Source organism: Monodon monoceros, unplaced genomic scaffold (assembly GCF_005190385.1).
Source record: "Monodon monoceros isolate NGI ecotype Baffin Bay Population unplaced genomic scaffold, NGI_Narwhal_1 Super_Scaffold_10, whole genome shotgun sequence".
Lineage (NCBI taxonomy): Eukaryota > Metazoa > Chordata > Mammalia > Artiodactyla > Monodontidae > Monodon > Monodon monoceros.
The window spans coordinates 27,630,071-27,650,556 of NW_021703766.1; the positions used below are offsets into that span (position 1 = coordinate 27,630,071).

The 20,486-nt window shown below is 43.7% G+C and overlaps 1 protein-coding gene across 6 annotated transcripts in view; it reads left to right on the forward strand.

The window, feature by feature from the left end:
* Positions 1–14,647, forward strand: part of FAM192A (family with sequence similarity 192 member A) — a 42,046-nt gene extending 27,399 nt beyond the window's left edge. For 5 of the 6 annotated variants that reach the window (XM_029238440.1, XM_029238423.1, XM_029238432.1 and 2 more), the window contains one exon: positions 13,861–14,231. In XM_029238440.1, coding sequence (XP_029094273.1) covers positions 13,861–14,078 — 218 coding nt within the window. In that variant the 3' untranslated portion in view covers positions 14,079–14,231. Of the gene's footprint in view, positions 1–13,860 lie in introns of all 6 variants that reach the window. The other variant, XM_029238413.1, reaches the window with a different exon arrangement.
* Positions 14,648–20,486: the final 5,839 nt, after the last annotated feature.

A 20,486-nucleotide genomic window follows, 5' to 3' on the forward strand; every position in this document is an offset into this window, starting at 1 on the left:
AACTTGGTCGTGGTGTATGACCTTTTTTATGTGTTTTTGGATTTGGTTTGCTAATATTTTGTTGAGAATTTTTGTGTCTGTATTCATCAAAGATTCGCCTGGGGGCTTCCCTGGTGGCGCAGTGGTTGAGAATCTGCCTGCTAATGCAGGGGACACGGGTTCGAGCCCTGGTCTGGAAGGATCCCACATGCTGCAGAGCAACTAAGCCCGTGAGCCACAGCTACTCAGCCTGCACGTCTGGAGCCTGTGCTCCGCAACAGGAGAGGCCACGATAGTGAGAGGCCCGCGCACTGTGATGAAGAGTGGCCCCCACTTGCCACAACTAGAGAAAGCCCTCGCACAGAAATGAAGACCCAACACAGCCCCAAATAAATAAATAAATAAAAATTTTTAAAAAATCAGAACATTTCCAAAAAAAAGATATTCGCCTGTAATTTTCTTTTTTTGTAGTGTCTTTGTCTGGTTTTGTTATCCAGGTGACGGTGGCTTCATAGAATGTCACCCCATTGGGAGTGTTCCTTCCTCTTCAGTTTTTTGGAAGAGTTTGAGAATGATTGCTATAAGTTCTTCTTTGTATGTTTGGTAGAATTTCCCAATGAAGCCATCTGGTCCTGGACTTTTGTTTGTAGGGATTTTTTCTTTATTACAGATTTTATTTCATTTCTAGTGACTGGTCTGCTCAAGTTATCTGTTTCTTCTTGATTCAGTTTTGGTGGCCTGTATATTTGTAGGAAAGTTGAACATTTCTTCAAGGTTGTCAAATTTGTTGGCATATAATTGTTCACAGTATTCTCTTATGGTTTGTTGCACTTCTGTGATATCTGTTGTGATTTCTCTGCTTTCATTTCTTATTTCGTTTATTTGGGTCTTCTCTCTTTTCTTCTTGTCGAGCGTGACCAGAGGTTTGTCAATTTTGTTTACCCGTTCAAAGAACCAGCTCTTGGTTTTATTGAATTTTTTCTGTTGTTTTTTTAAGTTCTATTTTATTTATTTCCTCTCTGATCTTTCTTATCTCCTTCCTTCTGCTGACTTTAGGTTTTGTTTGTTCTTCTTTTTTTTCTAATTCTTTTAGGTGGTGGACTATGGTGTTTATTTGAGATTTTTCTTGTTTCTTAAAGAAGGCCCCTATATTGCTATGAACTTCCTTCTGAGAACTGCTTTTGCTGCATCCCATGGATTTTGTATGGTTGTGTTTTCATTGTCATTTGCCTCAAGGTATTGTTAAATTTCTTCTTTGCTTTCATTGTTGATCCATTGGTTTTTTTAGTAGCATGTTGTTTAGTCTCCACGTAATTGTTTTTTTGTTTTGTTTTGTTTTTCTTTCTTTTTCAGTGGTTGATTTTTGGTTTCATGCTATTGTGGTCAGAAAAGATGCTTGAAATAATTTCTGTACTCTTAAATTTGTTTAGGCTTGTTTTGTGCCCAAGTCAACCCTAGAGAATGTTCCATGTGCACTTGAAAAGAATGTGTATTCTGCTTTTTTTGGATGTAATGTCCTGAATATATCATTTAAGTCTAACTGTTCTATCATTTAGGATCTCTGTTGTTTTATTGATTTTTTTGTCTCGAAGATCTGTCCATTGATATGAGTGGGGTGTTAAAGTCTCCTACTATTGTTGTATTCCTGTCAGTTTCTCCCTTTATGTCTGTTAGTATATGTTTTATGTATTTTGGTGCTCCTATGTTGGGTACATATATGTTGAAAAGTATAATATCCTCTCCTTTTATTGATCCTTTTATCATTATGTAGTGTCCTTCTTTATCTTTGTCTTAAAGTCTATTTTCTCTGAGTATTGTGACCCCCGCTATCTCGTCATTTCTGTTTGCATAAAAGATGTTTTTCCATGCCCTCACTTTTAATCTGTGTGTGTCCTTTGCCCTGAAGTGTGTCCTTTGTAAGCAGCATATTGTAGGCTCTTGTTTTTTTATCCAATCTGCCACTCTGTGCCTTTTTAAAAAAATTTTTTAAATTTAATTTATATTTTTATACAGCAGGTTCTTATTAGTCATCAGTTTTATACACATCAGTGTATACATGTCAGTCCCAATCACCCAATTCATCAACACCACCATTCTGACCCCCCTGTGGCTTTCCCCCCTTGGTGTCCATACGTTTGTTCTCTACCTCTGTGTCTCAATTTCTGCCCTGCAAACCGGTTCATCTGTACCATTTTTCTAGGTTCCACATACATACGTTAATATACGATATTTGTTTTTCTCTTTCTGACTTACTTCACTCTGTATGACAGTCTCCAGATCCATCCACGTCTCAACAAATGACCCAATTTCGTTCCTTTTTATGGCTGAGTAATATTCCATTGTATATATGTGCCACATCTTCTTTATCCATTCGTCTGTTGATGGGCATTTAGGTTGCTTCCATGACCTGGCTATTGTAAATAGTGCTGCAATGAACATTGGGGTGCATGTGTCTTTTTGAATTATAGTTTTCTCTGGGTATATGCCCAGTAGTGGGATTGCTGGATCATATGGTAATTCTATTTTTAGTCTTTTAAGGAACCTCCATACTGTTCTCCATAGTGGCTGTATCAGTTTACATTCCCACCAACAGTGCAAGAGGGTTCCCTTTTCTCCACACCCTCTCCAGCATTTGTTGTTTGTAGATTTTCTGATGATACCCATTCTACCCATGCTTTTGCTCCATCCCATAGGTTTTGGATCATCGTGTTTTCATTGTCATTTGTCTCTAGGTATTTTTTGATTTCCTCTTTGATTTCTACAGTGATCTCTTGGTTATTTAGTAACATATTGTTTAGCCTCCATGTGTTTGTGTTTTTTACGGTTTTTTCCCTGTAATTCATTTCTAATCTCATAGCGTTGTGGTCAGAAAAGATGGTTGATACGATTTCAATTTTCTTAAATTTACTGAGGCTTTATTTGTGACCCAAGATGTGATCTATCCTGGAGAATGTGTGCACTTGAGAAGAAAGTGTAATCTGCTGTTTTTGGATGGAATGTCCTGTAAATATCAATTAAACCTATCTGGTCTATTGTGTCATTTAAAGCTTCTGTTTCCTTATTTTCATTTTGAATGATCTGTCCATTGGTATAAGTGAGGTGTTAAAGTCCCCCACTGTTACTGTGTTACTGTTGATTTCCTCTTTTACAGCTGTTAGCAGTTGCCTTATATATTGAGGTGCTCCTATGTTGGGTGCATATATATTTATAATTGTTATATCTTCTTTTTGGATTGATCCCTTGATCATTATGTAGTGTCCTTCCTCGTCTCTTGTAACATTCTTTATTTTAAAGTCTATTTTATCCGATGAGTATTGCTACTCCAGCTTTCTTTTGATTTCCATTTGCATGGAATATCTTTTTCCATCCCCTCACTTTCAGTCTGTATGTGTCCCTAGGTCTAAAGTGGGTCTCTTGTAGACAGCATATATATGGGTCCTTTTTTTGTATCCATTCAGCAAATCTGTCTTTTGGTGGGAGCATTTAATCCTTTCACGTTTAAGGTAATTATTGATATGTATGTTCCTATGACCATTTTCTTAATTGTTTTGGTTTTTGTGTGTGTGTGTGTGTGTGTGTGGTACGCGGGCCTCTCACTGTTGTGGCCTCTCCCGCTGCAGAGCACAGGCTCCGGACATGCAGGCCCAGCGGCCATGGCTCACGGGCCCCGCCGCTCCGTGGCACATGGGATCCTCCCGGACAGGGGCACGAACCCGTGTCCCCTGCATCGGCAGGCAGACTCTCAACCACCGCGCCACCAGGGGAGCCCCTTGGGTTTGTTTTTGTAGGTCCTTTTCTTCTCTTGTGTTTCCCACTTACAGAAGTTCCTTTAACATTTGTTGTAGAGCTGGTTTGGTGGTGCTGAATTCTCTTAACTTTTGCTTGTCTATAAAGCTTTTGATTTCTCCATCAAATCTGAATGAGATCCTTGCCGGGTAGAGTAATCTTGGTTGTAGGTTCTTCCCTTTCATCACTTTAAGTATATCATGCCACTCCTTTCTGGCTTGTAGAGTTTCTGTTGAGAAATCACCTGTTAACATTATGGGAGTTCCCTTGTATGTTATTTGTCATTTTTCCCTAGCTGTTTTCAATAATTTTTCTTTGTCTTTAATTTTTGCCAGTTTGATTACTGTATGTCTCGGCATGTTTGTCCTTGGGTTTATTCTGTATGGGACTCGCTGCACTTCCTGGACTTGGGTGGCTATTTCCTTTCCTGTGTTAGGGAAGTTTTCGACTATAATCTCTTCAGATATTTTCTCAGGTCCTTTCTCTCTCTCTTCTCCTTCTGGGACCCCTGTAATGCGAATGTTGTTACGTTTAATGTTGTCCCAGAGGTCTCTTGGCTGTCTTCATTTCTTTTCATTCTTTTTTCTTTATTCTGTTCCGCAGCAGTGAATTCCACCATTCTGTCTTCCAGGTCACTTATCCGTTCTTCTGCCTCAGTTATTCTGCTATTGATTCCTTCTAGTGTAGTTTTCATTTCAGTTATTGTATTGTTCATCTCTGTTTGTTTGTTCTTTAATTCTTCTAGGTGTTTGTTAAACATTTCTTGCATCTTCTTGATCTTTGCCTCCATTGTTTTTCCGAGGTCCTGGATCATCTTCACTATCATTATTCTGAATTCTTTTTCTGGAAGGTTGCCTATCTCCACTTCATTTAGTTGTTTTTCTGGGGTTTTATCTTGTTCCTTCATCTGGTACATAGCCCTCTGCCTTTTCATCTTGTCTATCTTTCTGTGAATGTGGTTTTTGTTCCACAGGCTGCAGGATTGTAGTTCTTTTTGCTTCTGCTGTCTGCCCTCTGTTGGATGAGGCTATCTAAGACTTAGTCTTGTACAAGCTTCCTGATGGGAGGGACTGGTGGTGGGTAGAGCTGGGTGTTGCTCTGGTGGACAGACCTCAGTAAAACTTTAATCTGCTTGTCTGCTGATGGGTGGGGCTGGGTTCCCTCCCTGTTGGTTGTTTGGCCTGAGGCAACCCAACACTGGAGCCTACCTGGGCTCTTTGGTGGGGCTAATGGCCGACTCTGGGAGGGCTCACGCCAAGGAGTACTTCCCAGAACTTCTGCTGCCAGTGTTCTTGTCCCCGTGGTGAGCCACAGCCACCCCCCGCCTCTGCAGGAGACCCTCCAACACTAGCAGGTAGGTCTGGTTCATTCTCCCCTGGGTTCACTGCTCCTTCCCCTGGGTTCACTGCTCCTTCCCCTGGGTCCCGATGCACACACTACTTTGTGTGTGCCCTCCAAGAGTGGAGTCTCTGTTTCCCCCAGTCCTGTCCAAGTCCTGCAATCAAATCCCACTGACCTTCAAAGTCTGATTCTCTAGGAATTCCTTCTCCCGTTACCGGCCCCCCAGGTGGGGAAGTCTGACGTGGGGCTCAGAACCTTCACTCCAGTGAGTGGACTTCTGTGGTATAAATGTTCTCCAGTCTGTGAGTCACCCACCTAGCAGTTATGGGATTTGATTTTACTGTGATTGCGCCCCTCCTCCCGTCTCATTGTGGCTTCTCCTTTGTCTTTGGATGTGGGGTATCTTTTTTGGTGAGTTCCAGTGTCTTCTTGTCGATGATTGTCCAGCAGTTAGTTGTGATTCTGGTGTTCTCACAAGAGGGAGTGAGCGCATGTCCTTCTATTCCACCGTCTTGGTTCAGGCTCCCTTATTTATTTTCAGTTTGGATGATCACTGTGTCTTTTGATTGGAGAATTTAGTCCATTGACATTTAAGATAATTAATGATAGATATGTATTCATTGCCATTTTAAACCTTGTCTTCCTGTTGATTTTATAATTCTTCTTTGTCTCTTTTTGTTTTTCCTTTTGTGGTTTGATGATTTTCTTTCGTATTATGCTTCTGTTCTTTTGGTTTTTGTGAATCTATTGTATGTTTTTGATTTGTGGTTGCCCTGTTTTTCAAGCATGTTAACCCCTTCGTATGTCTACTTGCTTTAGACCAGTAGTCATATAGGCCCAAACACATTCTAGAAAAAAAAAAAATCTACATTTTCTTACTCTCCTCCCCCACATATTATGATTTTAATGTCCCCTTTTGCATCTTCATGTTCATCCTTTTGCTGTTCATTGTGGTTATCATCACTTTCACAGAAATTTTTTGGTTTTTTTTTTAATCTGTGTACTGTCTTATTTATGTGATTTACTTTCCAATTGTGATTTTCTCTTTCCTATAGATTCTTACTACTTTCTATTTAGAGAAGACCTTTCAATATTTCCTTTAGGATAATGTCAGTATTGCTGTATTCTTTTAGTTTTTACTTGTCTGGGAAATTCTTTGTCTCTCCCTCTGTTCTAAATGATAATCTTTCTGGGTAGAGTATCCTAGGTTGCAGATTTTTCCCTTTCAGGGCTTTGAATATATCTTGCCATTCCCTTCTGGCCTGCAATGTTTCTGTAGAGAAATCAGCTGGTACCCTTATGGGTGTTCCCTTGTGATTCTTTGTTTTTCTCTTGCTGCCTTTAGAATCATCTCTTTAACTTTTGCCATTTTTATTATAATACGTCTTGGTGTAGGTCTGTTTGGGTTTACCTTGTTCAGGATCCTCTATGCTTTCTGTATCTGGATATCTGTTTCCTTCTTCAGGTTTGGGAAGTTTTCAGCTGTAATTTCTTCATTTTCAATACCCTCTTCTGTTTCTTCTTCTTATGGGATCCCTATTATGCATAGATTGGCATGCTTTATATTATCCCATAGGTCTCTTATATTGCTTTCATTTTTTTTTCATTTGGGTTTTTGTCTGCTGTTCTAATTAGGTGATTTCCATTATTCTATCTTCTAGATCACTTATTCGTTCTTCTGCATTATTCATTCTACTATTCATAGCCTTTCAGCTTTCATCTCTTCAAATGAATTCTCTGATTTTTCTTGGCTTCTCCTTATAGTTTCTAGTTCCTTTTTACAGTAATCTACATTTCTATTGATAGCCTTTCTTAATTCCTTCAGTATTTTCATTATCTCCTTTTTGAACTTGGTGTGTATTAGACTGAAGATGTCTGTTTAATTGTTTATTCTTTTGTGGGAATTCTCTTGATCTTTTAATTGGGAGTGGTTCCCCTGCTTCTTCATTTTACTTATATTTCTCTTGCTCTATGAGTTTAGGAGAAACAATTATCTACTGTGGTCTTAGAGGGCAATTTTTAAGTGGGAACATCCCCGTATAGCCTCTGTGGGTTTAATATTTTTTGGTGTGAGGGCTGCTTTTAGTATGGATGCTTGCCACCTCTTTTCTCAGTGTATGCAGGCCATTATCCCCTTGCTAGGAGGTGTGGCTGATGCTGTGGTAATTAGAGCCTGCACTGACTATTGAGCGGGCCTCCTCTTTGCTCTGTGGTTGTCACTGCCCTGTCCAGGGTAGGGCCTGCTCCCTAGTTGTTGGAGTAGAAGCCCCCAGCTCCATTTCTGAGCTGTGTTTCTGATCTGTGGTGTGAGGTAGGCGGGATTGGAGTGCTTCCACTGGGAGAGGAGCCACTGAGTATTCCTCCGCTGGAGCCGTTCACCTGTGAGTGTGCTCTGTTTTGTCACCTTTCATCCGTTGTGTGGGCTCACAGAGTACACTGTTGTTGGCACTGCCCTAGGCCCCACCTCAGTTGTGGGTATGCCGGCAGTTGGCCCTGGTGCCTCTCAGACTTTGTTTTCACAAGACCACCAGTGCAGATCCACTGAAGTCGTGTCCCAGGACTGCAGTAGTTGCACGCCTTGACCTGCTATGGGAGCTATGGAGGCAGCTCAGACCCCTGTGTGTACGCGCCCTCAAAGCCCATAGCTGCTAAGGCCAGACCTGTCCCAGCCACAGGAGCACCAGCTGTCCGTTCAGATGTTCCGCAGGCACTGAATTCACAAAGCCGGCAGTGTAGGTGTAAATCTGCGGTTTGCACGGCCGTGGGGAGAGATTTCAGCTCTGCTTCCTAAGTTGCACGACTCCTGGGGCTCAGCTGTAATTTCAGCCCCACCTCTGCATGTGGGCAACCCACTGGCATCTGTTCCCAAGACCACTGAGGCAGCGGCCGGAGCTTGCGAGCCTGCTCTGGTGGGAGGGGGCCGGAGCAGCTTTAATGCATGAGCTGGCCTGGGGTGGGGCCCCGCATGGAGCCCAAGGAAGCAGGAGACGGCAGGTGGGGAAAGAGGCTGCAATGTTGGCCCCACCCCTTCCTTTTGCATGCCACTTAACAATCTCGCTTCCGCTTCTCTGGCAGCCCAGGGTTCTGCCACCAACACTCCTGGTTGCAACACCCCACACTTCAGCCCCTTCCGGCTGTCTCCACACAGCCAACAGCAGTCTTCTCCCCAGGTCTGTCCTCTAAACCCTGTGTTCCAGCACCCATCCCCTGCCCATACCAGTGGACATGCCTCTCAGGCTGGGGTGTGCAGAGTGGTGACACAGACTGTGTAGGTCTCTCTCTGTCCTGCCTGCCACTACCTAGTTGTTGCGCTCTCCTTCTGAGCCTCTGAAGCTTCTTTTTTGTCCCAGCTGATCTCCCCGCCCATGAGGGGACTTCCCAGGGTGTGGGAACCTCTACTTTCCTTCAGCTCCCTCCCAGGGGTGCCAGACCCATCCTACTTTCTCTCTCTCTCTTTTTTTTTTCCTTTTGTCCTACCTGGTTACATGGAGATCTTTTTTGTCCTTTCAGGTGTTTGAGGTCTTCTGCTAGTGTTCAGTAGTTGATCTATGAGAATTGTTCCATTTGTAGATGTATTCTTGATATATTTGCAGGAAGAGCTTGAGTTCTACATCCTGCTACTCCACCATTTTTATTCCAATCCAATTGTTTTTTTTAAAAAGTAGTATCCAAGGAAGGATTAGACATTGTATTTGGCTTATATGGCTTAAAAAAAAAGATTGAGATATAATCCACATACCATAAAATTCACCCTTTTAAAGGATGCAGTTCAGTGGTTTTTAATATGTTCAGAAGAATGTGTATTTATCACCACTATCTAATTCCAGAACATTTTCATCACTGCAAAAAGAAGCTCCGTGACCATTAGCAGTTATTCCCCATTCTTCCCCATTCTTCCCTCTCCACAGCCACTAGCAACCACCAGTCAACTTCTGTCTCTATGGATTTGCCTTTTCTGGACATTTTTTATAAATGAAATCATGCAATATAGGGCCTTTTGTGTCTGACTTCTTTTCACGTAACATAATGTTTTCATAGTTCATGTTGTGTGGCATGTATCAGTGCTTTTTACAGCTGAATAATATCCCATTTTATGGTATGCTACCTTTTTGTCCACTCGTCAATTGATGAACATTTGGGTTGTTTCCACATTTGGGCTGTTACAAACCATGCTGCTATGAACATTCAAGTCCAAGTTTTTGTGTGAAAAACTGTTTTCAGTTCTCTTGGGTATATATCTAAGAGTGGAATTGCTGGGTCATACAGTAAATCTATGTTTAACTTTTTGAGGAACAGCCACACTGTTTTCCACTGTAGCTGCACCATTTTTATATTCTACCAGCAGTATATGAGGGTTTCAGTTTCTTTACATCCTTATCAACAGTTGTTACTGTGTTTCTTATATCCATCCATTGGGTGTGAAGTGATACTTTATTGTGGTTCTGATTGGAGTTTCCCTAATGACGTTGGCATTGTGTACTTAATGGCCATTTTTTTATCTTCTTTAGAGAAATACCTACTCATATCCTGAGCCTATTTTAAAATTGGGTTATTTGTCTTTTTATTTTTGAGTTGTAAGTGTTCTTTATATGTTCTGGATGCTAGACACTTGTCAGATAGATGATTTATAAATATTGTCTCTCTGTGGGTTGTACTTTCACTTTCTTGATAGTGTTCTTTGGAGCACAAAAGTTCTACATTTTGATGACATCAATTTATTTTTTCTTTGGTTGCTTGTACTTTAAGTGTCATATCTAAGAAACAGTTTGCCTAATTCATGGTCATGAAGATTTACGCTTACATTTTTTTCAAAGAGTTTTATAGTTTTAACTCTTACATTTTGATCTTTGACCCATTTTGTGTTAATTTTTTGACTCAATAATTTGTTGAAAGGACTGTTTTATCTCCCACTGAATTGTCATGACACTTGGTTGAAAATCAGTTGAACAGCATGTTTGGGTTTATTTCTGGACTAACTTTTCTCTTCCATTGATTTGTATGTCTTTCCTTATGCCATCACCACACAGTTTTGTTTTTGTTTGTTTGTTTTTGTTTTATTTTTTGGCCATGCTGCACGGCTTGTGGGATCTTAGTTCCCTGACCAGAGATTGAACCCAGGGCCTGGGCAGTGAGAGCATGGAGTCCTAACCACGGGACTGCCAGGGAATTCCCTACCACACAGTTTTGATCATTCTAGCTTTGTAGTAAGTTTTGAAACCAGGAAGTATCAGTCCTCCAAGTTTGTTCTTTTTCAATATTGTTTTGCTATTTGAGGTCCCTTGCATTTCCATATGAATTTTGGGATGAACTTGTCAATTCACGCAGCTGGGATTTTGATAGGGATTGCTTGAATCTGTAGATCAGTTTGGGAATATTGCCATTTTATGGCATCTTAACAGTAGGCTAATCTGCCTTTTCAGTCTCATCTAACCTATGGGTTCTTCCTCTTTCTTAATTTATTTTTTGTTTCATTTATATTTTACTTGCGAAGGAACTGGGCCTCTTCCCTGTGGAGTTTCCTGCACTCTAGATTTTGCTAATTGCATCCCCATGGGATTCCTTTATATCCTGTGTTTCCTATAAAATGGTAATTAGGTCTAGAGCTTGGTCAATTCACGTTGATTTTTTGGCAAGATTTACTTAATATGTTGTTTTGCATTTCCTATCATCATCATTTTTTTTTTTTTTTTTTTTTGCGGTACATGGGCCTCTCACTGTTGTGGCCTCTCCTGTTGCGGAGCACAGGCTCCAGACACACAGGCTCAGTGGCCATGGCTCACGGGCCTAGCCGCTCCGCTGCATGTGGGATCTTCCCGGACCCGGGCACGAACCTGTGTCCCCTGCATCGGTAGGCGGACTCTCAACCGCTGCGCCACCGTGGAAGGCCCATCATCATTATTTTAATTAACATACTCTTCTGTTCATTGCTTACTTACCTTGGGAATCATAGCATACCTGTGCATAAAGAGCTTCTTCATTCCTTTTTAAGGCTGTGTAGTAATCCATTGTATGGTTGTACCATAGTATATTTATTTCGTTTTTTATTGATGAACATTTAGATTGTTTCCATTCTTTCTCTATTATGATGTTTCATTAAATAACCCTGTACATGGATCATTGTTCACATTTGTAATATGTCAGGTTAAATGCTTAGAAGGAGAATTATTGAGTCAGATATACATTTGTAACTTAGAAAAATATTGCCAAATTTGCCTCCTACACTGGAAGGCAAAGTCTTAACCACTGGACTGCCAGGGAAGTCCCAGTTAACTGCTTTTGGAATGAAATTTGTTTGAGTTGCAATCTCTTTTCTTTCTTGAAACTTCCTAGATAATTGGGAGATTTGGTCCTTTTGCTTAAACTCTGCTAATGCTCCTGTCGTCCAGATTCCTTGGGTTACATTTCTGTGGCTGGCTTCCATCCTCCCCTTAGGCCGGCTCTAGTCCTCCAGAGGTACTCAGAACTTGATCTTTCTTTTCTAAGATAGACCCTAAAATTCAATTCACCCTTGAAATACTTAATAAAAGGACACATTTCACTGAGTAACTTCACATAAATTACTTTTCCAAGTAACTGATTCATACCCTTATGATATCAGGGGTTTTTGGTTTTTTTTTTAAACAACCCAATTTTTCTCACAGAATACTGAAAGTATCCTTGTATGTGTGAAAATAGTAATACAATGAATGTTCAGGTAAATGAATGGTTTTAAATTTGATGTTATGTCCCAAATTTTCACATTTCCCCCACCCCCACTCCCACCCCCAAAATTTAGCCATTTGCAGTGAAACTCTGTTATGCATTTTCCTGCATTCTCACACATTGTGAATGTTGGCCTGCTCTGTGCCAGGCCGTCTGCTCTATGCCCAGGGGATGGGATAGAGAAGAAGGAGCCCTTGTCCTCCAGAGACTTATAGTCTGAGGAGAATATGGATAAGGAGAAGATAGCCATTAGGACTGTCAGTCTTCTACAGCCTTCCTGGCTATAATACAGGGATTACAGAGGTAAGAGGGGCTGGTCCTTCTGAATTAAATGTCCTAGGATACTCTTTGAATTGTGGCATTTGGCTTTCTTAACAGTTGTCTAAATAGGTAGTTATATGTACCTAATAGTAAATTGAAAAGGGACACAAGAGTGTGGAATAAAAAGTTAAGTTTTCCCTGGTCCTTAGCCACTCAGTTGCTCTCCCCAGAGCAGCCACTGTTGCCAGTTTTTAATGTATTTTTTCATACATTATCATGCATATTTAATGTCCCCCCCCCAGATTATAACTTGTACTCACCCTTGCCTTTTTCATTTAACACATGGCATCTTAGAGATCATTCAATACCATTACACACAGAGATGCTTTATTCTTCTTAATGGCTGAATACTAGTCCATTACACTGGTCCTCTATTAATGAACCTTTTGGTTTCTACTGTCAACAGTGCTGCATGAACATCATTTAAGTGTGAAGGACTTAGCCGAATTATCCTACGTTCCCTCAGCAACATATATAGATGCCTATTCCTCCTTATATTGTTTATTCTTCTATGTTTAAAAGTCATTTGTTTCTTTTTCTGTGAACTATTCGTGTCTTCTGTCTACTTTTCTGTTCAGTTGTTGGTTTGTTATTGGTTTTGGAAGAACTCTTTATATCGTAAAGAAATTAGCTTTTGTGATACTTATTGTAAATATTTGCCTGTTTTCTTGTAGCCTTGTTACCTCTTGTAGCCTCTGCAATCATTGTGAGCTCTCACTTTCCTACATCTCCATGTTTTCACATTACTTATCTTTAGCAGCTTCCTTCCCTTATTAGTACTTCCTGTATAAGCAAATGAACTATGTATACTGGCTGTTGGAGATCTCTCTTTGCTTCTCAGTGATATTTTTTGCTTACTCCTGATTTCATATACTTGGAACCATGTATCCTTTTCACAATTACATGAAGTGTTAGGGGTTTGTTAAGGCAAAACCCTAGAAGGTAATATGCTTGTCAGCCTGATACAGTGTTTGAACTCCAACCCTTACTCTGAGGTGAGCTCTGGGATCGTTTTAGTACATTATCTTTTGATTCAAATTTAGTTTAATGTTTTCTACTCTAAGTGGCCTTTAACCTTAGCTGGGTTTTGGACCTCCCTCATCAGCAAAGTGGGGGATATCTATATACCAGGTTGTTGTAGTGATTAAATGAGGCTGGAAACAGGGAAGAAGAAGGGGTGGAGGAGAGTTCTTAACTTTTCCTCTAACCTTCAAGTCCTGTGTTTTCTAGGTTGAGGCTTTCTGCATGGAGGTGCTGCTGTGACTCTGGGTTTCCTGGGGCAAAAAGAGCCCCAGCTACTTGGTGATATTCTGCATGGTCTTAAAATGTTCTCTGCTGTGGCTTCAGTTTTCTCAGTTGTAAACGAGGAACATTAAGATGAGGATGGCAGGGCTTCCCTGATGGTACAGTGGTTGAGAGTCCGCCTGCCCATGCAGGGGACACGGGTTCGTGCCCCGGTCTGGGAAGATCCCACGTGCCGCGGAGCGGCTGGGCCCGTGAGCCATGGCCGCTGAGCCTGCGCTTCCGGAGCCTGTGCTCCGCAACGGGAGAGGCCACGGCAGTGAGAGGCCCGCGTACCGCCAAAAAAAAAAAAAAAAATGAGGATGGCAATAGTGTCGACTACATAGGGTTGTTTTGAGGCTTCCAACATAAAGCCCTCTACACATGGAAAGCACACCATCACCTTTGGAAAAGGGTGATGAAGTAACAGTCCTGCCTCCTTTTTTGCAGAAGCCCCTTCCTGCGTGTCTCTTGGAAGCACATCTCTGAGTGGTCCCTCCATCCACTGCCCCTCCGCTGCCGTCTGTATCGGCATCCTCCCAGGTTTGGGTGCCTACTCTGGGAGCAGCGACTCTGAGTCCAGCTCAGACAGCGAAGGCACTATCAACGCCACCGGCAAGATCGTCTCCTCCATCTTCCGAACCAACACCTTCCTCGAGGCCCCCTAGTTCCTCTGTTCTTACCGCAGGGAGCTCCTCCCCAAGAATAGACTGGACAGTTTATTCTGCCTACAGGCATTACCTCCCACAGAAAAGTCCTTTGCCTGCTCCCTGTGCACACCGTGACATTTTTAACCTCATCTAAAAATGTGCCAGAATCCACTTGTGGCCCGACTTGTGTTTGTTTTCTCTTTCTACTCCAGTATGGATGCCCAAACCTGTCCCACAGCCTCTGTCCTCACTGTTGTAGTAGGGCAGAGGTCAGGGCCCAGCAGAAATTCCACTAAGAATGCCCTGGGAAAATAGGTACCAAGCGGCTTGCAAAGGGTTTGGGTTCTGTTGCTTTCTTGTTTTTTGTTTCTTTTTTTTTCCTTTCCCAACGCCACAAAGAAGCAAGGACAGTTACTGAACAGGTATCATTTAAAACATTCTATTCTAGACGAAGGCGCCGTTTGACTATACTGTGTTGTGGAGTGTGCAGGGCGGAGAGAAGGTCCCAGGTGATGGAATGGCGCACTGCCCTGGAACTAACCTATTCTTGATGTTGTGTGACTAAGTAAAGGTTCTAAACTACATCCGCAGGGGGTGTCACTTAACACTCATGGTTCATTGTGAAGTTTTCCCTTACCCTTGGCTATTCCATCTCCCTCCACCTAATCCCATTTAAGACTCTAAACCTTAGAGAAACAAACATAGGCCTTATTTTGTTGTAGCCAGAGATCAGAAGTGCTGGTAGGTATGTGGATGAGGTGACTTATTTCTGGCAGCTCCTGGAATTCTAATATGGCAAGCCAGGGGGACCCACCTGCATATTCTGGCTCTAACCTGTTGAGGCCCCTCTCTGTTGGCTACATTTCTAGTTGTGGCCTCTAACTATGGAAGCTGTTTCTAGACTAAAGGTGCTATGCTTGTCCTTTCCTCTGCTTTGACCTGCTGCCCTTCCTGCTCTTCCCTTCCCATACAGAGCAGCCAAGACCCAGACATGCTGCTCCACCTCCATCCCCTAAAGGGAGGCAGGGAAGGGCAGGGGGAGACAAGGTATGGAGGCTCTGAGGACAGAGGTAGGCCATGAGCTTTTAACAACAACAACATAAAGCTGTAGGCTCCCCTGCTTCAGAAGAGTGAGCCTGTACGGTTCTTTCTTCCGCTGGGTTCCTACGTCAGTTGTTTCTACTTCCTTGGGTGTGAGACGGAGAGACACACACACACAGAATGTGTTGACACTGTGATGCTGGCAGGCAGAGAAGCTACTCAGTTTTAATGTGGGCACAGAGGCCCCTGGATCTCCTCCAAACCCACTCCTTTTCCCTCCCACAGCAGTGACACTCTGGTGCCCGCTGGCAGATGGTGACTTCCCTTCACCCATAACCGATGGCTTGTGAATTCTTTTTCCTTTTCAGAGCTACTCTGTGCTAATTGTTCCTGACTGTCAGTACAGGCACATCAGCTCCATCCTTACAAACAAGACGTTGAGGTAACACTGTGTAGGCACCTTCTGCTCCTCTGCTTTGTTGTTCTGCAATTGTGCTGTTGCTATTACAGCCCGTACCCAGAGCAACGTCAGATCATTTCAGGAGGCAGACCGAGGAACCAAAGTCACCATCTTTATGTGGTTTGACTTTTGGGTTTCTTTTGGCCGCACCATACAGCATGCGGGATCTTAGTTCCCCGACCCCAGGGATCGAACTCATGCCCCCTGCAGTGGGAGCACAGAGTCTTAACAACTGGGCCACCAGGGAAGTCGCTGGTTTGACTTTTAAGAGGCCATTACTATACCTCATTGCCTCTGTTGATGTTGGGAGAAGCTGACAAAGGGTTGCAGGGATTAAAAACCTATATTAATTTGAAAGCTAATAAACCTGTCAGAGAATAAGATCTTGCTTTTCTTGTACTGGATCTTGTGCTCCCACCTTCGTCCCCATCTACTGTAACAGCTAGATTGTGTCAAGGAGGTTGAGACTCATCAGACTGAGATTTCTGCTCTCAGTATCTCAGAAAAAGTTGAGAATCACCAGTGATCATTTCATCTTTCGCCGTACCTGTTAGCAGAGAGCCCTAGAGCTGAGGCACAGGTTCTGTAGAAACCATGAACAGCAAAGCAGGTGTCCCAGTGGAGGAAGTCTGGTCTCCCAGTAGAAGAAGTCACCTTGGAAAACATCTAGTGTAGACTGTGTGTTTCAAACCCAAAGAAGAATAGGAAAACCTGGAATGGAAGGAAACACTGCTTTAAATCACAAGATGCAGCTTTCCTGCCTTAATAGATAATTGGGATTTTATAACTAGGTAATAAGGGATAAAAACAAGGTTTGGGGTGGTTTCTTAAAACCTGCTTGCGTTGTCCTGAGTGGTAGTCTTCTTACAACTTTGAACCATGTGAGGGAGAAAGCTTGTCTCTGAGGAATCCTATTGCCAGCTCTATCTGGATTATCTAGCTTGTGTCATACCACGGCCTCTCTCTTAAGCACTTCCTGCTAGCATCTACCTTTGGCCCTGTCACCCACCTGGATGGGGAGGAAGGGAGCATGAAATCCACAGCATCTGTTTTTCCATCTATAAAAAGCAGGGAGGGCAATGTGACTGGACCCACAGAGCTGGCTGGTGACCTGTTTATTTCTGCCTTCCCTGGGCCCAGACCCAGGAGGAGAGAAAGCTGGCTTCTCAAACACAGAGTTGGGAAGGCATTCTAGACTTTTTCAGGAGCATTCTAGACTGAAAGTCCCTAACTAGGAGTGGTTTAGGCTAGTCTCTTGGGTTCTCATTTCTTTCTGTCTCGTGGGTTCTTCCCTTCTGGCTACTTCTCAGGAATCTCAACTTGGTTCCCCCTTCTGTGGCTACACCACAGTGGCTATGAGCTTGGAGCCAGACATTTACTAGCTGGATCACTTGGGCAAAGTCCTTAACTTCTCCAGGCCTGTTTCCTCCTCAGTAGATAGGAATCAGGACACCAACTTCCTAGTGAGGGTGAAAGAGGATCTATAAGAGCTACTTGATGTGGTATCTGGTGCTCAGAAAATGGTAGCCATCCTCATTAGTACTGTTACCCTCGGCCTCCCCCATTTCTGGGTAGATCGTCTAGAGCTTCTGTGGTGTTTATGGCAGGTTTATCCATCCTACTGGCATTTCTCAGTTGCAGGTAGAACACTGACATGATGACGGGTCGGATCTGGTCATCAGAGCTCCAACCACCAGCTTCTGCTGTGTGCTTCCCTCTTAGCTAAATGTTAATTGCTCAGGCACACCCAGTTCCTTGGCTCGGGTGTCCTAACCGTGGGTATGTAGCTCAGCTGTCGTCTTAAGCCCCTCCAGAAAAACAAAAAGGAGAGAGAGCTCAGCGGCAGTGCACCATCACTTGGACTTGGATCTTTCTTGATTTCTTGGCGTGCCCAGCCCACTTACACGTAACAGTATGGAATGCAAGTTCTGCTTGGTGGGAGGCTAGATCTTGGCAACACTTTCATAGTGTTGAACACAAGAAGCCAGTCGCCCATTTATGCCTTAGTGATGCTGGCAAGGGCTGGTATTTTGCTCCCTTACCTGCTGGAGCAATGGTTTAGGGAAAGAGGGAGCGTCATAGCACTAATAGGCAGAAGGTGGCCCAGCATCAGAGTTTCACAGAGCCATGGGCAGCACAACGCAGAGACAACCTCCACTGAGAGCTTTAGCCATCGGCTGGGCATCTACCTCACTGTTTTAGACATGGTCATGCACATCATTATCCCTTATGTCGGTTTGTTTATTGGTGAGCATTTACTGAGGGCCCACTATGGACGAGCCAGGCACTGTTTGAGATGTTTGCAGACTAGTGTCTTTCATCCTGAAAAAAAAGTTCTGTGAAACAGCCCTTCTCTACATTTTATAGAGGAAACCGAAATTCACAGTGATTCACTGACTTGCCCAACGTCACACAGGTAAGTATCAGAACCAGAATTTTAATTTGAGCCTTTATTTCTAAGTTGGGTTTTCTGTGGTTTCAATGAAACTTTAAAACAAATGCCAGTGCCCACGCCTCAGTGGAGGTGTTTCAAGGGTAAAGGAGCCTTTTAGTCAGATTTCCAAGTTCACTTTTCATCCTACTGTCCATGTGCAAGAACCAAATAGCAGCACCAAGGCTTGGTTTGTTTTTATTGAAATACAGTTGACATATAACGTTAGTTTCAGGTGTACAATGTAATTATTAAATAATTGTATATATTGTGAAATGATCCATCACCACACATAGTTACCAAAACATATTTTTCTTATGATGAAAATTTTTGAGATCTACTCTCTCAGCAACTTTCAAATATACAATCTGCTATTATTAACTATAGTCACCATGCTGCACATTACATCCCCAGGACTTAACTTATCTTGGTTTGTTTTTTAAGTGGTGATTTGCCTGGTCAGGAGTTCAGGACATTCCTTTCCCTGGTGAACTCAAACCAGCTGGGAGTAGAAGGCTTGTTTGACTGATCCACCCAACCTCAGGCAGAGAAGGGGGAAGAAAGATGGCTGGGTCTGCTCCCTCGTGCAGCTGTGAAGTGGGGGCTGCCGGCACCACACTGAGGTACGTGGTCCATAGGAGTTGGAGCATTTATGATGGGCCCTGATGCAAGGCAGGGAGTCTACCTTAACCCGGCCCAGTAGATGTCAGTCTCCATAGCTTCACCAATCTGGTAAATTATTCCCATGGGGGGGGTGTAAGGGAGAGGTCTGCATCAGGTGTCGCCCCAATACACCCATCCCCTGAGGGGCTAAGGAGGGGATGTGGGGCTGGGAGGAGAAGGCTGTTCCACTATAGAGGCCTCTGGTCGATCAGAACTTGACAGATTCTCCCAGGCTGAGTTGGATACAAACTTCCCTGGATCTGACATCCAGCTAGACACTTCAGCTACGAAACGGGAGGGTAAAGGAAGCAGTCATGTGGCATTATTTCAACCATCATGCAGTCTTGCAGCTATCCTGAGCAAGGGCTGGGTGTGAACCAGAGGAGGCAGATGCGCTGGTCCTGGGTTTCTACCCATAGCGCCGAGCTGGCCTCTGGGCTTCTGTGGTGTGATTTCCCAAAGGTCCCTGAGGAAATCACGGCTCCCTGCAGTCCTGCAGCCCTCTCAGGAGAAGTGAAGGTGTCCCTCGAGGATATTTCAGCTGGCTTTTGGTGGCCATGGAATCAGAAGAGGATTGGAAGCCTAGGATACAGATGTCCCTCGCTTGCTCCCACCAGATAAACACCGACTCCTGAGCTTACCAGGCACCTGGAGCTAGGAACTTGCCTGGCACACCAGCCAGGTATAGCAGACCACTGGTAAGAATTGCTGACCTGGGAGAGTAGGTCGAGATGTCTGACTGCCCAGTTTCATTGGAGGGGAAGGACAAATTCAGCGGCAGGTTGAGCAGAAGACTCCCTCATAGTCACGGGAAGACATTCAGTGCAGTGGAACAAGTGTGGGCTCTGTGGAGTCGGCCAGACCTGGAGCTGAGTTCTGGCTCTGCCTCTAATAGATTCGATTAGCCTCTCTGCTTGTTTCCTCATCTCTGAAATGGTCACAGGCAGGGGCTGGTGGAAAGGTTCAAGATTATGCCTGTAATGTGCTTATTAATATGAATGTGAGTTGTTGGTTGCACATGAGCCTGTGGCAAAGGGGCTGACTGGAGCTCTAAGGAGGAAGTAGACAAAAGAGAAAGATGTGTTCTTTGGAGGAGAGAAGGGAACAGGCCAGACGGCGGGGGTTTCAGAGATGCGTCACCTAGCTGGTTTCGTGAGGTTGGGCCCAAGCCCAGGGTGGGATGTGTGATAGAAAGCAACGGCTGCTGCAGCAGGGACAGAAGCAGCCCTGTTTAGCATCCTAAAGCCAAAGAGGCTTTCACGTGCTGCAGACCACAGGGTGTACTCCAGTGCCTGGGAGACCTGCAGGAGGAGCACATGGGTGGCAGCGACTGCCACTGCTGTGGTGGAGTGGGGTACATAAGACAGCGTGGACCACGAGGAAGAAGGGTGGGGCACCGTGTGCTGTTGGCTGGGCCAGCATGGGCTCTGCTGGGGCCTAGAAGGCTGGGGAGGGACCGTGCATTTCATTGCCCCACAGATACTTATTGAGCATGTGTGATGTGCCAAATTCTTTGCCAGCTTAACAGCTGCATTACTGTTTGTGTGGAATGCATGTCCCCAAGTAGAAGTGATTATACCAATTTCACAGGCTTGCTGGGGGGAAGGGGTTTTCATGTTTCCTTTCCCAGATCAGTGAGCCCATCAGGTCCCAGCTGAGGAAGGAGCTGACTCAGGGACATCTGAAACTCCTTTATACCCTGAGTATAACAAGTAGAACACGATCACAGTATTAAAAAACAGAGCAGGAATTAGGTGCAGGCTACCACACAGCATGCACCGGGGACACGTTCCTTTGAGTCTGCAGCTAGTTACTTGGAAAAAGCCAGTTA